The 13,314-nt window shown below is 39.2% G+C and overlaps 1 protein-coding gene across 1 annotated transcript; it reads left to right on the forward strand.

The window, feature by feature from the left end:
• Positions 1-7,906: 7,906 nt before the first annotated feature.
• Positions 7,907-13,023, forward strand: LOC103451186 (uncharacterized). The gene is given in 12 exon segments (XM_070827160.1): positions 7,907-8,011; positions 8,120-8,208; positions 8,424-9,167; positions 9,581-9,640; positions 9,713-9,790; positions 9,915-9,975; positions 10,124-10,203; positions 10,435-10,484; positions 10,908-10,990; positions 12,432-12,480; positions 12,482-12,500; positions 12,576-13,023. Coding segments are annotated over 10 exon segments (690 nt in total). The 5' UTR covers positions 7,907-8,011; positions 8,120-8,208; positions 8,424-9,128; the 3' UTR covers positions 12,747-13,023.
• Positions 13,024-13,314: the final 291 nt, after the last annotated feature.

Raw genomic sequence — 13,314 nt, forward strand, 5'->3', positions numbered from 1 at the left:
ACCACAGAAGATTTCATGATGAGGTTCAGAAAGACAAGAATGAGATGCCAATTCCCTGTTAACCAAGCTCAACTTATATTAATTGCTCAGAGGGCTTTGAGATTACCTCTGAGGAAAAGGTTCTATGATACACAATTTAACGAGTTACAGGAGTTGGTAATCATTGCCACAAAGTATGAAAGGTTGCTGCTAGAAAAACAATAAGTGAAGCATACTTTCAAGACTCATCCCTTTTACAAAAACAAAGCTGTAATTCATCATGTGAAGGTGGAAAAAGCAGGGCCAGAGCATGAAGATGGCCATGATAGAGAGGAAATTGATGTTTGTGCTGCTGAGATGACCACGCCTTTCAAACCATTGATGGTGAAAGGGTTGGTTCAACCCATCAAAGACCAGAAAATCGTAATGAATGATGGAGGGTTCATCTTTATGAAACCTCCCAAGTACCAGAGTTATTCATTTGACTTGGCCAAAGCTCCTGAGATCTATGAAGAACTAGTGCGGGCAACAATAATTTTGCCCGACAGTAATAAGAAGATGTCTAAGCTAGAAGAGCTAAGGGGGAAGAAGTATTGCAAGCTGCACTATACCTTCAACCATTCTATAGCCAATTGTGTCCAGTTCAGAGATTGGATACAAGACCTTATAGTGAAGGGCAAGTTGTTGCTTGACAAGCCCCAAACCAGTATGATGGTTGATACAAACCCGTTCCCGAAGGCCCCTATCAATACAATCAACCTGGTTTGGGTAGAAAAGTTGAGGTCATCATTTGTTACGAAAGAAGAGGGAAATAGATCCCATGTTGCCCCAACACCTCCACATCAATAATAGTATCAGAAGGGGGACCAATTGATCATAATTAGGTCCTGAAATTGGTATTGGTAAGGGAAGCAGAAAAGAAAATAAAAAGAGGGGCAGAGAGTTGCCCGAAGATATAACATAGGATTTACAATGCAAATGGGGCCATGAGCAAGACAAGCAGAGGCAAAACACATGTTCATTTTGATAAAAGAAGGGTTACAAGAGATTCTAGTCTAACAAATTTACATCTTCACTCAAAGTAATTATTCGGGAATGATAAGTCTACATGATTGTAAAAATTATACCAGGTTCGGCCAGAATAGTGTTGCTATTAGCAAGTTGAGATCTAATGTGTTCTAGCTCTAAGTTTGACTTCTTCACTTCTTCAATTTGATGTTTAAGGATACCAAGAAGGGTTGTTTGCTCAGCCTTAAGAACAATAAGTTGTTCTTCCAACTTTTGGATATCAGAAGTTACCACTCTGATCCTTTCTTTTGTCAGCAAGCCCTCATCCATTAACTGTTCGACCTGAGCAGAAGTACTCGATTCCTTCTCCCTGAAGCATTTTACATGATTGGCTTGTCTTTCAGCTCTCTGATGTTGATCCCTGAGAACCCTCAAGTTCTCAAAGAAAGAGAAAAATGAATCATGTTGGGTTTTGGATAACTGGTCGGCCTTGAAGAGCTCTATCGTAACCTTCTCTATGTCATGAAGAGCCTTAAGGCTGAACGAAGATGAGAAGTCTTTCTTCACCTAATCTTGGAAAGCTCGACGTTGCTCTTGAAAGCCAGAAGGTTCAAAAGAACGCTTTGAAGATTTCAGCCTTGTTTCAAGTTGCCCGAATTCTTCAAAAAGTTCAGGCAAATCAGCAGTTGTTGAAAATGAAAAAGAAGAGGGAGGGGTTCTTACTCTAGTTTCTTCTAATGGAGTAGTAACCGCTGATGAGGCGACTTCAATCCCGGTCCTCTCAATTCCAAGGAGGGAAATCCTTGTATCTCCAGAAGTTGAAGAAGGCCAAGGGAACTCCGTTTTATACACCACACATGGGGGAGACTTGCCCGAAGCCTCTCCTATGGCCTGCTGCAAGAACCAAAGAAGGCTAGATTAAGGCAAAAAAAAAAAACAGTTAAACAGTTTAAAGTAGAAAGAAACTTTGGGAAGAAGAAATATGCCTGAATACACCCTAGGGTTTTAAAAGAAATAGTATCAGCTCCTGTTTGAGGAGGAGAATCACTACCACCAACAGGGGAAGAAAAAGTTGTGCCCGAACCTTCACCAATGCCCTAAGAGCATCCAGGGATTACAACAATTGTTAGTAAACAGGTTATGAGAAGAGAACAGAAAGAAAAATATATCCATACCTAAGTGAGGGGAGAAAAAGAAGGTTCATCGGTAGTAGCTATTGGGCAAGGAAACACTTGCAAAATAGCTGTCATTGGGGTCACAGGAATTTCAGGGGCTACGGGTTCTTCAAGTGTTACAACTGATGGTTTTCGTGATTCATGTATTGGAGATGGCTGGAGGAAATGTAAATGGAAAGTTAATACGGGCACAGTGTATAGAAGTTCAATATCAAAACAACTGCTCACCAAACTGTTGTCTTCATTTACAAAATGCAACATAACTCCTGTTGCTGGATTAAATTGAGAAGATGGAGTTACATCCAGAGCAGAAGGAGAAATAGAAGACTTTGGAAGGGAACCTTGGCTAGGCAAGGGGGCAGATACCCCAACCTGGATAAAAAGAAAGGAAGAAAAAAGTTCGGTCATCTGTTCCAGAGACCTCGGGCAAAAGAATCTTTTCTTCACTTACAACCTAATCAGGTAATCATGTTCAAAGTTTAAAGAAAAGCAAGAGAGATCATGCAGATGAAAATACAAGCTAAAACCTCACGCTCCCTGAGGATGGCCTTCTGCAGATCTTCAGCTCTTTGATGCATTTCAGTTCCCAGTAGACCCTCCCTAGGTGCGATAGTTGACTTCTTAGAAGTATGAGGCCCTGATTTCAAAGAAAGCAGGGATAATCAGATAAGGAAGAAAGGTGGCAGTCTGATTAAAGGAAAGCAAGAAACTTACTTGAAGACTTTTGCTTCGTTATGCCTGCCTTAGAAACTGGAGCGGAAGAGGTGAAGACTTGGAAGCTTGGATAGTCCTCGCTCTCTTACTCCTTTTGGTGGGAGTTGGCCGTTTAGGTTTGGGTGGTGATGCAGGTTCAGATTTTGAGGTCTCGACCACAACTACTTTTCTCCGCTTAAGCGCCTTGATGTTTGCTTCGGGTACTTCTTCAACATCTGAATCTCCAAAAGATTCTGAAACATCTCTGCCTACTCCGGCTTCTCGCCTTTGAGCTTCTACTGCGGCTCCATGAAGAACTGCTGCATCAGCTGAATCATCTTCTGATTCAATGTATGCCGTTTCGACATCTACTTAAGCTGCAGGATCAAGGAAAATAAGACTAAATAACTTTAACTTCAAAGGAAGGCAAGGTCAAGGCGGGGAGAGAAATACCTATCAAAAGTAACCGGTTCTTCTGCTAAATCATTTCCTTCCAGTTTTCAAGTTCGCCCAAACTTGTGAGTTTCTCGCAAATCTCCTCCATAGTTCTTGGTCCATTTGGCTTCCCACCAGGTGGAGAAGAGTGAAGTACATTCAAAGTTCAGAACTATAGACTTTCAGGCAGCCTGATTCATAACTTCAAGACTTCGTCGGGCAGCTTGAAAGGTCACCTCTGAAGGGGATGGTAACCGGAAGGAAGTGCCACAATGGACAGAGTCAAAAGAGGGGATAAGGATGGCTTGCCTAAAGCCTAATTGCCTGCTACAAAAATTAGGGTGATACACTTCTAACCCACGATCATAACGGTTGCCACGAACTCCCCAGGCTATGTCTTTTTGTTGAATACAACTGATGAATTTCTCCCTGCAAAATGAGGTGGCATCTTCTCCGAGAGCGTCTTGGAATGCTTGATCAGAGAACCAAGGATATCTCCTCAAAACTGAGGCACCCCACTCCAGGTATGATCGGGTTCTACAAACCTTGAAGAAATAAAAACAGGCAAAAGTAGAGTGATCTATGGGAGTAGCTTCAGCTAGGATTCGGGCATGGGCTACACCTTTTGGGAATTCTAAGTTACTGGCCCGAAATTCTGAGAAATACCATTGGAGCCATATGTGGATCATCCATATGGGTCCATTCAGATTGGTTTCAAATGGCTCACCTTGAGTCATTTCAAAGAGGAGATGATAAAGATGAGAAAGAAGAAATAGACCTGTGGCTACATCATCAAAGTTGTGAAGGGCTTCCACTAAGGGGATCTATTCAACCTTCACCCCTTTAGATTTATTTGGGAAAACATGCTTGTTGAGCCAGTATAACAGGAAATACATGTGTTCCTGATCTTTGTTTGCATGAGAAGAATCTGCACCAAAATTCTCCTTGATAAAGGGGATGAATCCCTTGAAAGAAGTCCTGTAACTCTTAAAGGTTGCAGAGTTGTATTCCAATTGAAGAAAAGAAGTGGAGGAACCGGAGCTTTCAGCGATTGAAGAGGAAAATGGAACCCAGTCTTGGGTAACATCTACAATCCTGCCCGATGGTCTTAGCCCGAAGACTTGGGCCATATCTAGAACAGTCAGAGACATGGGACCCATGCAAAAATCAAAAGTATTCGTGCCCGAATTCCAGAAAAGAAGATAAGTAGCAAGCAGTTCGGGCTTGGGAACAATGGTAGTTTTGCAAAGCATTATTAGTTCGTAAATACCATTGTTCATCCACTTCTTCTTGAAGATTGGCTCTAGTTCATCAATCCACTGAGTCCAAGCTGGGCCGTTCATTAGGGGAAAGCCACGACGGTATGATGACCACTTAGCTGAAGAGATGCCCGACTTGGCTAAGAAAGGATTAGGGGCAAACCAGTTACCCCTGAGCATATTATTTTCTATCACAGCAGGGACGCGAGAAATCCATGCAGAACCCAACGATTGTACCCCATAGGCTTCAAAGAAAAGTTCAGAGCACAAACCTCCTGAAGCCATTTGATAAGTTTGGAAGATGCGTGATAAGAAGGTGACGAGGGCAGAAGATATGGAACAAATAGCAAAAGGGAGTCTGAAATTTGGAAGAAATAGAGTATCTGGGAAGGTAAGAAATTCAGAAAAGGGGGATTTCATATTAGGGATAGCTGATGATTTATGGGTTAATGAAAAGATTGCAGGTAAGTGACAGTTGTTTTTTTAGAAGGGTACAAGTCCTAAGTAAAGACATGGGTATGAAGGGCAGCTATTCAATCAATATTGGCACCTGGAATTCCAGCCTGAATATTAATTGAAGGGGGCACTGTTTGGGATAAAACTTGAACTTTGGGTTAAAAAGGGGTTAGCCCAAAAGAAGGTCCAGAAGGAGGAAAAGTCCAAAGCCAACCAAAGCTTAGAAGAAAGAATGAGCCTTTTTCCCGACCAAGTGCAGATCATTCAAACCACCTGCTCACCTACCTAGAGGTCAAGTGGTGTAGACCAGCCAGCTGATCAGCCCAAAAGTACTTTACAATGGCAGTACAAGTAAAAAGTTGATGAGTCACTGCCCTTCAGATGCATTCGGGCAAAATCAATACTGCAGGCAGCCAAGCCAAATTGTCTATAAAAGGAGGAAGAAAAATCAAAGAGAAGGACACTCAATCAAACAAACAAATACACAAACTCTGCTCAAGCCAGATTTGCATACGAAGCTGTAGTCAGCACCAAGCCTTCATCCATTTCGGGATCAACCTTCACCAGAAAGCTTTTGTAAAAGCTCTGCTACCCTGTCTAAATCTTGCTGTAGTATCGATTCCCTCATGTAAACTCATCCTCCAATCTCCCCTTCTAGCACTTAAACCCTTTGTAAATCACAAAGAGAGGAAGTTGCAAGACGATCAGCCTTGCCCGACCTCCTTTGTTTTTGTCTTTCATTCATAAATCTAGTAATATGATGTATATTTCCATTTGCATCCAAGTTATTTCTAGCCAGTTTATGATTAGAAGACTTCTAAGTTCTAACCATTCGGGCAGACAAGATTGATCAATTAAAAGTCCTTGGTCTCAAGGCATAAAAAAGAACCCTATGTGGACTTAACTCATCCACGACAATCCTTGATAACAAGAAGTCCGAAGTTACTTGGGGCGCAAGTAATTAGCCTATTTTCTAGTTTTACTTCTGTTATATCATGATTGCTACAGAACGCTTGAATATAGAATTAATTTTGATAGAAAGTCTCAAGGTCTATATGTAAGGCCCGACAAAGGCACCTATCTGAATTCGTTCTGCTCTGCGGGCTCGGGTGATTAAAGTATAACGGTTGTGATACTTCTGCAACAATGAAACAACCAATATATGTTCAAGTATTTGGTTAGTTTTGACGGGAAGCCTCAAGGCCTACACCTAAGGCCCCACAAAGGCACCTTTCATAACTAACTTGGTCTCTCGGACATATATATATAATAAAACTTAACATCGGTTTTACATCTATCATGCTAAAGATGGCAGTGGCACGCCTGGGTACTTAAAGTTAATTTTGATTGCGAGCCTCAAGGCCTACACCTAAGGCCCTACAAAGGCACCTTTCAGAATTAACTATATCCTTCTCTTACAGCCCGCCAATAAGCAGAAGCCCGACAGACGATATCAGCCAGCGCCAACCTCTCGGAGAGCTATGTGCTCGTTGGCCAAGAAACGTCTCCACTGGATATTCCTCAAGACGAACAATTGGTTCATCATATAAAAATTAAAAGATGTACTTTGAATTAATATTTCAGGGCTGAAATTACATTATGATCCAAAGAAAGTCGTCTTCTTTCTTTTTTACCAAATAAAAATAAAATTGGTACTATCATTGAGTATAAAGATGGCATATGATTCTATGAACATTGCATGAGAGATTGTTGTGTTTGTTTATATTTGGCTCAACTTGTTTTAAATCCCATTTTTCTTTGTTTGACATGTTTTTGGTCGTTTGTTCAATCGGCTCTGAAAAATTTCAGCATAATCAAAGCTGAACAGCACGATTCAATGACAAACTAGGTCTTACCGAAAGTTTTCTCGATTGAGAGAACAAAATATCCTTTGTTTTTCTTAATTAAAATGCTTATGCAATTTGTTTTTCGTAATTAAAATGATTATGCCATGTTTTTTTCTTAATTAAAAGGATTATGATGCTCAATGTGTGGCCTCATGGGTCAGATCCAACATGGGCATAACTTCAATGTTTTAGCCTTTTAGGCTTGGCCTCATTAGGACAAAATCATGGTTGGTAATTGATTAATTCCGGGGGGTTTGTCTGTCTTTCTACTTTATTTAATGTGTCTATTATTTAGATTTTGAGAATCAATATCGAGGGTTTTGTTTATGTCTTGATTTGAATAGTGTTTAAACTTAAGTTTGGCTATTTAGTACTACGGTCTAGTAGTATTCATCTTTACTTATAAGTGAGAGGTCTTAGGTTCGATTCTCACCAAAGATAAATTTGAACCACATTATTGTTAATCCATTGTGAGGCTTAGCCTACTCCCCTACCCCCTCAATGTAAGTTTAGGCTATGCTTACCATTTGAATTGTGTTACACACTGTTAGAATGGACAACAGAAAATTAATCATTAGAAATATGCGTTAAAATATTGAGAGGCATTATTAGCATTCTAACAAATTTATATTAATGCTGTGTACATATGCCTATTCGTGAACTAAAGTTGAGTAAGTAGAGCTTTCGAGCTTAATTAACTTAATGGCATATTCATGAATTTTTCTTCGTGGGAGCGTATAATATAGCCGACTGCCTACTTTAGTTGCCTTGAGACATTTTATATATCGAACACTTTTATCATGCCTTAAGAAAAATATCGAATATAAACTGCGTTCTACACTAAATAGTGGTGAAATCTCAAATCAGTTGAAACTTATTTGAAGAGGACGGCCAAATAAATGATGCACCGCTTATTTTGCTGCTAGAAATAGTGGCAGCCTCGGAGTGACTTTAGAGGATGTTGTCCGATGTAGAAGACGATGCTTTGAGGGTTCGAGAATTGAAACCATATACACAGCCCCAAAGAAGACACCCACGGCTCCATTTCTTATCCTAAATTTGTGGAAATTATTGCTTAAAATTCGAGGATAGGCAGTCCCTTGAGTTTGTTGATGTGACAGAGTTGGTGAAGAAGGTCTCGTCATCAAAGGTGGAGTAGGTGATCTAAGCTAGCAAGATTTTATTTCTGAAACTAATGTCTTGAATTTGTACAAGTTGATAAGCAAATGGTGCGAAAGTTTTTTCATTTTTTTTTATATTTTTTTAGGTTGTATAAGCATCGATTCCAATTGCCCTAAACCATTCGTCTCCCGCTAAAAGTAAAATGGCTCCAATCACAAAGAGATCAATGTACAGGTTAGTAGAAACTTGGAAGGACTAAAAGGAAAGAATTCATAAACCACAGCTGTACCATGACATGAGTTTCCTGTGGACATATATAAGAGCAATTTAGATATCAACCACATAAATTTTGACATCAAAATGTAATCATACATTTTGACATCAAAATTTATGATACATTTTTTGCTTTCATTGATTAACAGTTTTTTTTTTCCTTAAAAAAAAACCAGCTGATGATTTCGGCACAACAATCCATCCTTCCGAGCTACGAGAAGTAGGGGTAGGCAAACGGATCGTGGAGCTGCTGGTCGGTGCTGCTCCAAGCGCGGAAGTAGGGGTAGGCAAACGGATCGTGGACCTGCTGGTCGGTGCTGGTCCAAGCGGATCGGGACGGGCCCAAATATTTCAAAGAAGAAAAGGGACGGGGCGGGCAGGGCGAGTCCAAAAATTAGGAGAAACGGGCGGCCGACCCCAAGCTTTTCTACCATTTTCTGTCAAACGAATAGACTTACTCATCTCTGAGTCTCTCGTGAGCGATCTGTCCAATTCACCGTCACTCTACTCCGTCTTCATCTCCCTCTCTCTAGTGACTTGCGAGCGACCACCACCAGCATCGTCTGCGGCCAGCGCCTGCTAATCGAAATCCATCATATTCACTCCCATTCACCAATGGGCTCATCCTACACACCTTATGGGCTTTGTTTTCTTTTGTCTAAAATCTGATCCAACAGATAAAACCCATTTGATTAAAAGATCTCGACAACCCGACTCCGAGTCGAAGAGCACCAAATTACTTTCTCGGGTTCCGAGAGAGGGAAGAAAGCGTCCAAATTTAAGTTGACAACCCGGTTCTGCGTCTCATCGCCGTCTTCTGTGCTCTTTCCCCACTCTTTCAGTATTGCCTCTGCCTCTGCAAAACCTGTACTGAAGCACTCATGGGTCTCTCCAAAGAACAGCTGCTTGCCCGTTTAAAGGTTACTCTCTCTCTCTCTCTCTCTCTATGTATATATAATGTTTATATGTATTGGACTGTGCTATTAAATTTGATCTGGATATTCTTTGTTTGCGAAGAATGTTGAAAATTATTCCAATTCTCCATAGCTTGTAGTGGTACCTAATTGCCTTTTGTTGTTTGAAGGTCTTCTGTAATTCTTAGTGTACCATCTATAATTTGGGGATTATATATTGATTTTGAATTTGCTTTAGCTTGTGAACCAAAAAGCTCTTATATCGCGTCTTTCGCATATAAACCCTCGATAACATTACACTTTAGCAAAAAACACTTCAAACCCAGAAAAGGAATTTCAAACTAAGAATCAATTCAGAATTTTACTGCTGCGCATCTCTTTAATTTCCTGGAACTAACCTATTCCGTTGGTTTTATTAGGAGCTACAAGTCGATTTTCCCCAACATGAACATCCTGTTGTTCTGACCGTTGAAGCTCAGGTAAAAGAAGATAAATGAATATGGGAATAACTTATGTAGTCTTTTTGCGCCGATTAATTACATGTTCTGTAGCAAGATATGATTTGTTTTCATCGGGCCAAATATGTTGGAAATCTGGGAGGTGGACTGAGTGAAAATTTATTCTTGAAGGTATCGTATTCTGACAGTTTGGAAACAGCATTCACATCGCGTAATATAAATTCTGCAGCTTGGTTTTTCTTCTACTTTTCATTATGCGGCTGAGCATCTATAGTTTTTTCTTTTATAACTGCAGGACAAGAAAAGAAGGTTTTATATTGTTTCCGCTTCGGCAGATGCTAAATTAGATTTGAAAGGTATGCATGTATTCCTAATTATGTTCATTCTGTTATGTGTAAGCATTTTGATCTGTCGTCACATAAATCTTTCTTGCTTTATGCATCATTTGAAATGTTGGAGTTTGTCTGAATACTTATGAGCTTTATCTACAACTTGAAAGCTGAGCGGTTCTATCTGTGGGGCTTGGTTTGGGAAGAGGGGGCTTGAGAATGGCTCCTGAAGAAGCACTTGGAGAAATACTTCAGGTTGGCATGTGCAAATATTATTTTAGCTGTCAATTCAATCTAATTAGAAACAATGCTAATTCTTTGATTTCTGAGAATTCTTTGGCATCTCACCTGATACTTTCGAATTTAGCGGACTATTTTTCATGTGTTCATTAGAAGAAATTATGCTATATCATAAAGTGTCATGTATGTAATTGCCTTTCTGATTCTGTTTTTAATATTTGTTCTGATTCTGTTTCTTGTTGCAAGGTCCCTCTGGGTTGCGTTATGCCTTTTTCCCTGGTGAATGAATCTGGACGGTATGCATTACTCTTTCATTTGATTGATATCCAAATAAACAATAGGTTTCCTTCTATATTTTCTATTCAGGCATTATAATTTGTTACTCTTGCCCTTGAACGCAAGTAGTTTAATTATCTTTTGAAATGATTTAAATCAGTTACTCCTTACCATGTGGTTTATATTGTATAGCCTATGCTTTTTACATTTGATTAATGACCAACTGAATATAGTCGTAATTCTTACCATTTTGGTTTTCTGGAAAATTAAAACGTGACCATTCTTATCATTTAGGTTGTGGAAATAATTATCTTTTCACCCGAAGTCATGTTATTTAGCCTGTGCATGTTGATACTGTAATCATTTTTCTTTCATATATTATTATCTTGAGTGAATTCTCTTATGCTTTTTCTGCCTTTTTTTTTTCTTTTCTTTTCGTGAAGCCATGTCTCTCTGTTGTTGGATCACAAATTTAAAAGTCAGGAGTGGTGCTTCTTCCACCCTTTATCGAATGACATGTCAATCTGTAAGTGATAAGGGTTGATGAGAGGAAATGATATTTTTGTCTCATCTGTTTTGAAAATTCTGTGCGTACTTATAATTCTCCTGAAGTTTTATGTTGCTTTATAATTTACTTGTGGATTCTTCATTTTTATAAACCTCATACACTACTGTTACATGAGTAGTCTTACCCAGAATGTCTGTTTTTGTGGCTATAGCGTGAGCATAGTGTTACAAGTTAATTGCTCGCAATTACCTTGAGGAATTTTGTTGTCATTTGGGATAGATTTGGAATAGTCTAGGCAAAGAACCACTACTTTCAATTGTAAGGTTTCTGCTGGTCTTATCGTATTATTTTACTTGGTTGAATTCATATGAGCATTGGAGCAACAATTCATTTTTTGGTGGCTTACACAATAATGTCTTAAGAAGCATGGGTATGGCAATAATTCTAGATCTATAGAACTTTGTTAACAAGGTATATGCAGAAGCAGTGTTACTTAATAAGTTTAATGATGTGTAGTCAACGAAGACTTTACATGTGTACATCTGTATTGTGTCCGTGCACACTTGTGTTTCTGTGCATTAGTGTGTTTAATCAGGCATTAATTGTTGAGAGCTCCTGGAGTAATAAGACCGGACATCTTGTTACTAAATAATTGGATGTCTTAAAGAGTTATATGTGTGCCTGATATGAGCCTTTGGATTCTCTGTAATGGATTTTATTTTGTTTGTTTTATCTTAACTATTCTGCAACTCAACAAATTCATACTTGAGTTATGGTTTTTATTCCGGAAAAGAATTTCCATTGCTATCAATATGTCAATGTATTAAAAGCGTGAGGCGTGGGCGGGACGTCTAAGGGATAGCCTGGCCTAGGCGTGAGGAGTGAGGCGAAGCCTCATGGGACCTAAATTTTTTAATATATACATTGAGCGTACACATTATATTAAAAAAAAATTATTAATCAATATTCACCCTGAGTACACACATATATTATATTATATATATACATATATTATATTATATTATATATATTTATATATATAAAATAGAGGGTGAAAAGCACAATGAGCACACATATAACAATGCATGTAAACAGCACACACATCCATTATATAAAAAAAATAAAAATAAAAAAAAAGGCAGAGAGTTGATAGTGTAAGGAAGAGGTATGAGACAATTAAAACCCTACCCAAAATTTGGGTTTGGGAGTATGAAAAAAAAAAAAAAAAGCCCTGAGGCGCGTCTAGGCAGCTCCGGCGAAGCCTTCTCCCCACTCTCTCAAAACAGAGGCGGCAACCCTCACGCCCAGCCTCAGAGGACGCCTAGGCGCGCCCTGAGGTGAGCCTTTTAAAACATTGATATATGTTCAACAAAATTTTAGTTTCTTACTCAAAAAAGTTGTGTATGTTATCCTTCTCAATAAGTTTACCCCTGATCCGTGACGAAATTTCTGTTTCCAGCACTTAGTACCCATGATCTTGACAAGTTTCTAAAATCAATTGGGAGAGACCTCATATGTTGACTTGGAGGTAATGAGACTTATGTTTGTCTCCATAGTTTAAAGAACACCGAATCATTTTATCAAAATTATTTGTCCCATGCAGGCTAACCCATCGGTTGGGAAGGATCAACCGCCTGATCTTGCCTGCTTTGTTCCGTCCGGTTCCACAGTGTTGCCAGACCCTCCGCAACCAGCAACTTCCTCGGAAGGTCGTGTAGAAATTCAAGTTTCTGTGGATAACAAATCAACAGCAAGTATAGGTACTGTCCTGTGAAACTGCACTCTGCAGAAATATAGAAATACAAAGAGAGTTGATTCCACGATAAATTCTCCTAATATAGTTCTATGATAATTAATTTTCGTCCTCATAAGTTGCCATGCTGTTATGGTACTTTCTACATTTAAGTAGCTCGTTTCCGATCATTTTTTTAGAGAGATATTAGCATTTTTCTTGTTTGGGGATTTTGGAGATGTTAAAATTGGGCTTCCTGTTTTTTATTCATGTTAACCAGTAAAATATTCTTTCATGATGCAGTGAACTCTTTAAGCTATCCACTAGTGCAAAAAGAACTAAGGACTGTTGTACTTTTATGTACAAATGGAAGCGAATTCTAACAAAGTACCAATATCAATGTCGTAGGTGAAAGCTAAAACAAACTAACATAAGAGATTTACGTGGTTCGGCGTAAAGCCTACTCCACGGGCAAAGCACGGTAAGGAATTTCACTAAACAAACGGATATTACAAAAGAGTGTTTAAAATCTCACAACCCAAATCCCACAAATTACAAACCCTAAACCAAGCGAGTAGAGAACCCAAACAAACGGAGAAGATTCTCCTAA

This window comes from Malus domestica, chromosome 08, assembly GCF_042453785.1.
Source record: "Malus domestica chromosome 08, GDT2T_hap1".
Classification (NCBI taxonomy): Eukaryota; Viridiplantae; Streptophyta; class Magnoliopsida; order Rosales; family Rosaceae; genus Malus; species Malus domestica.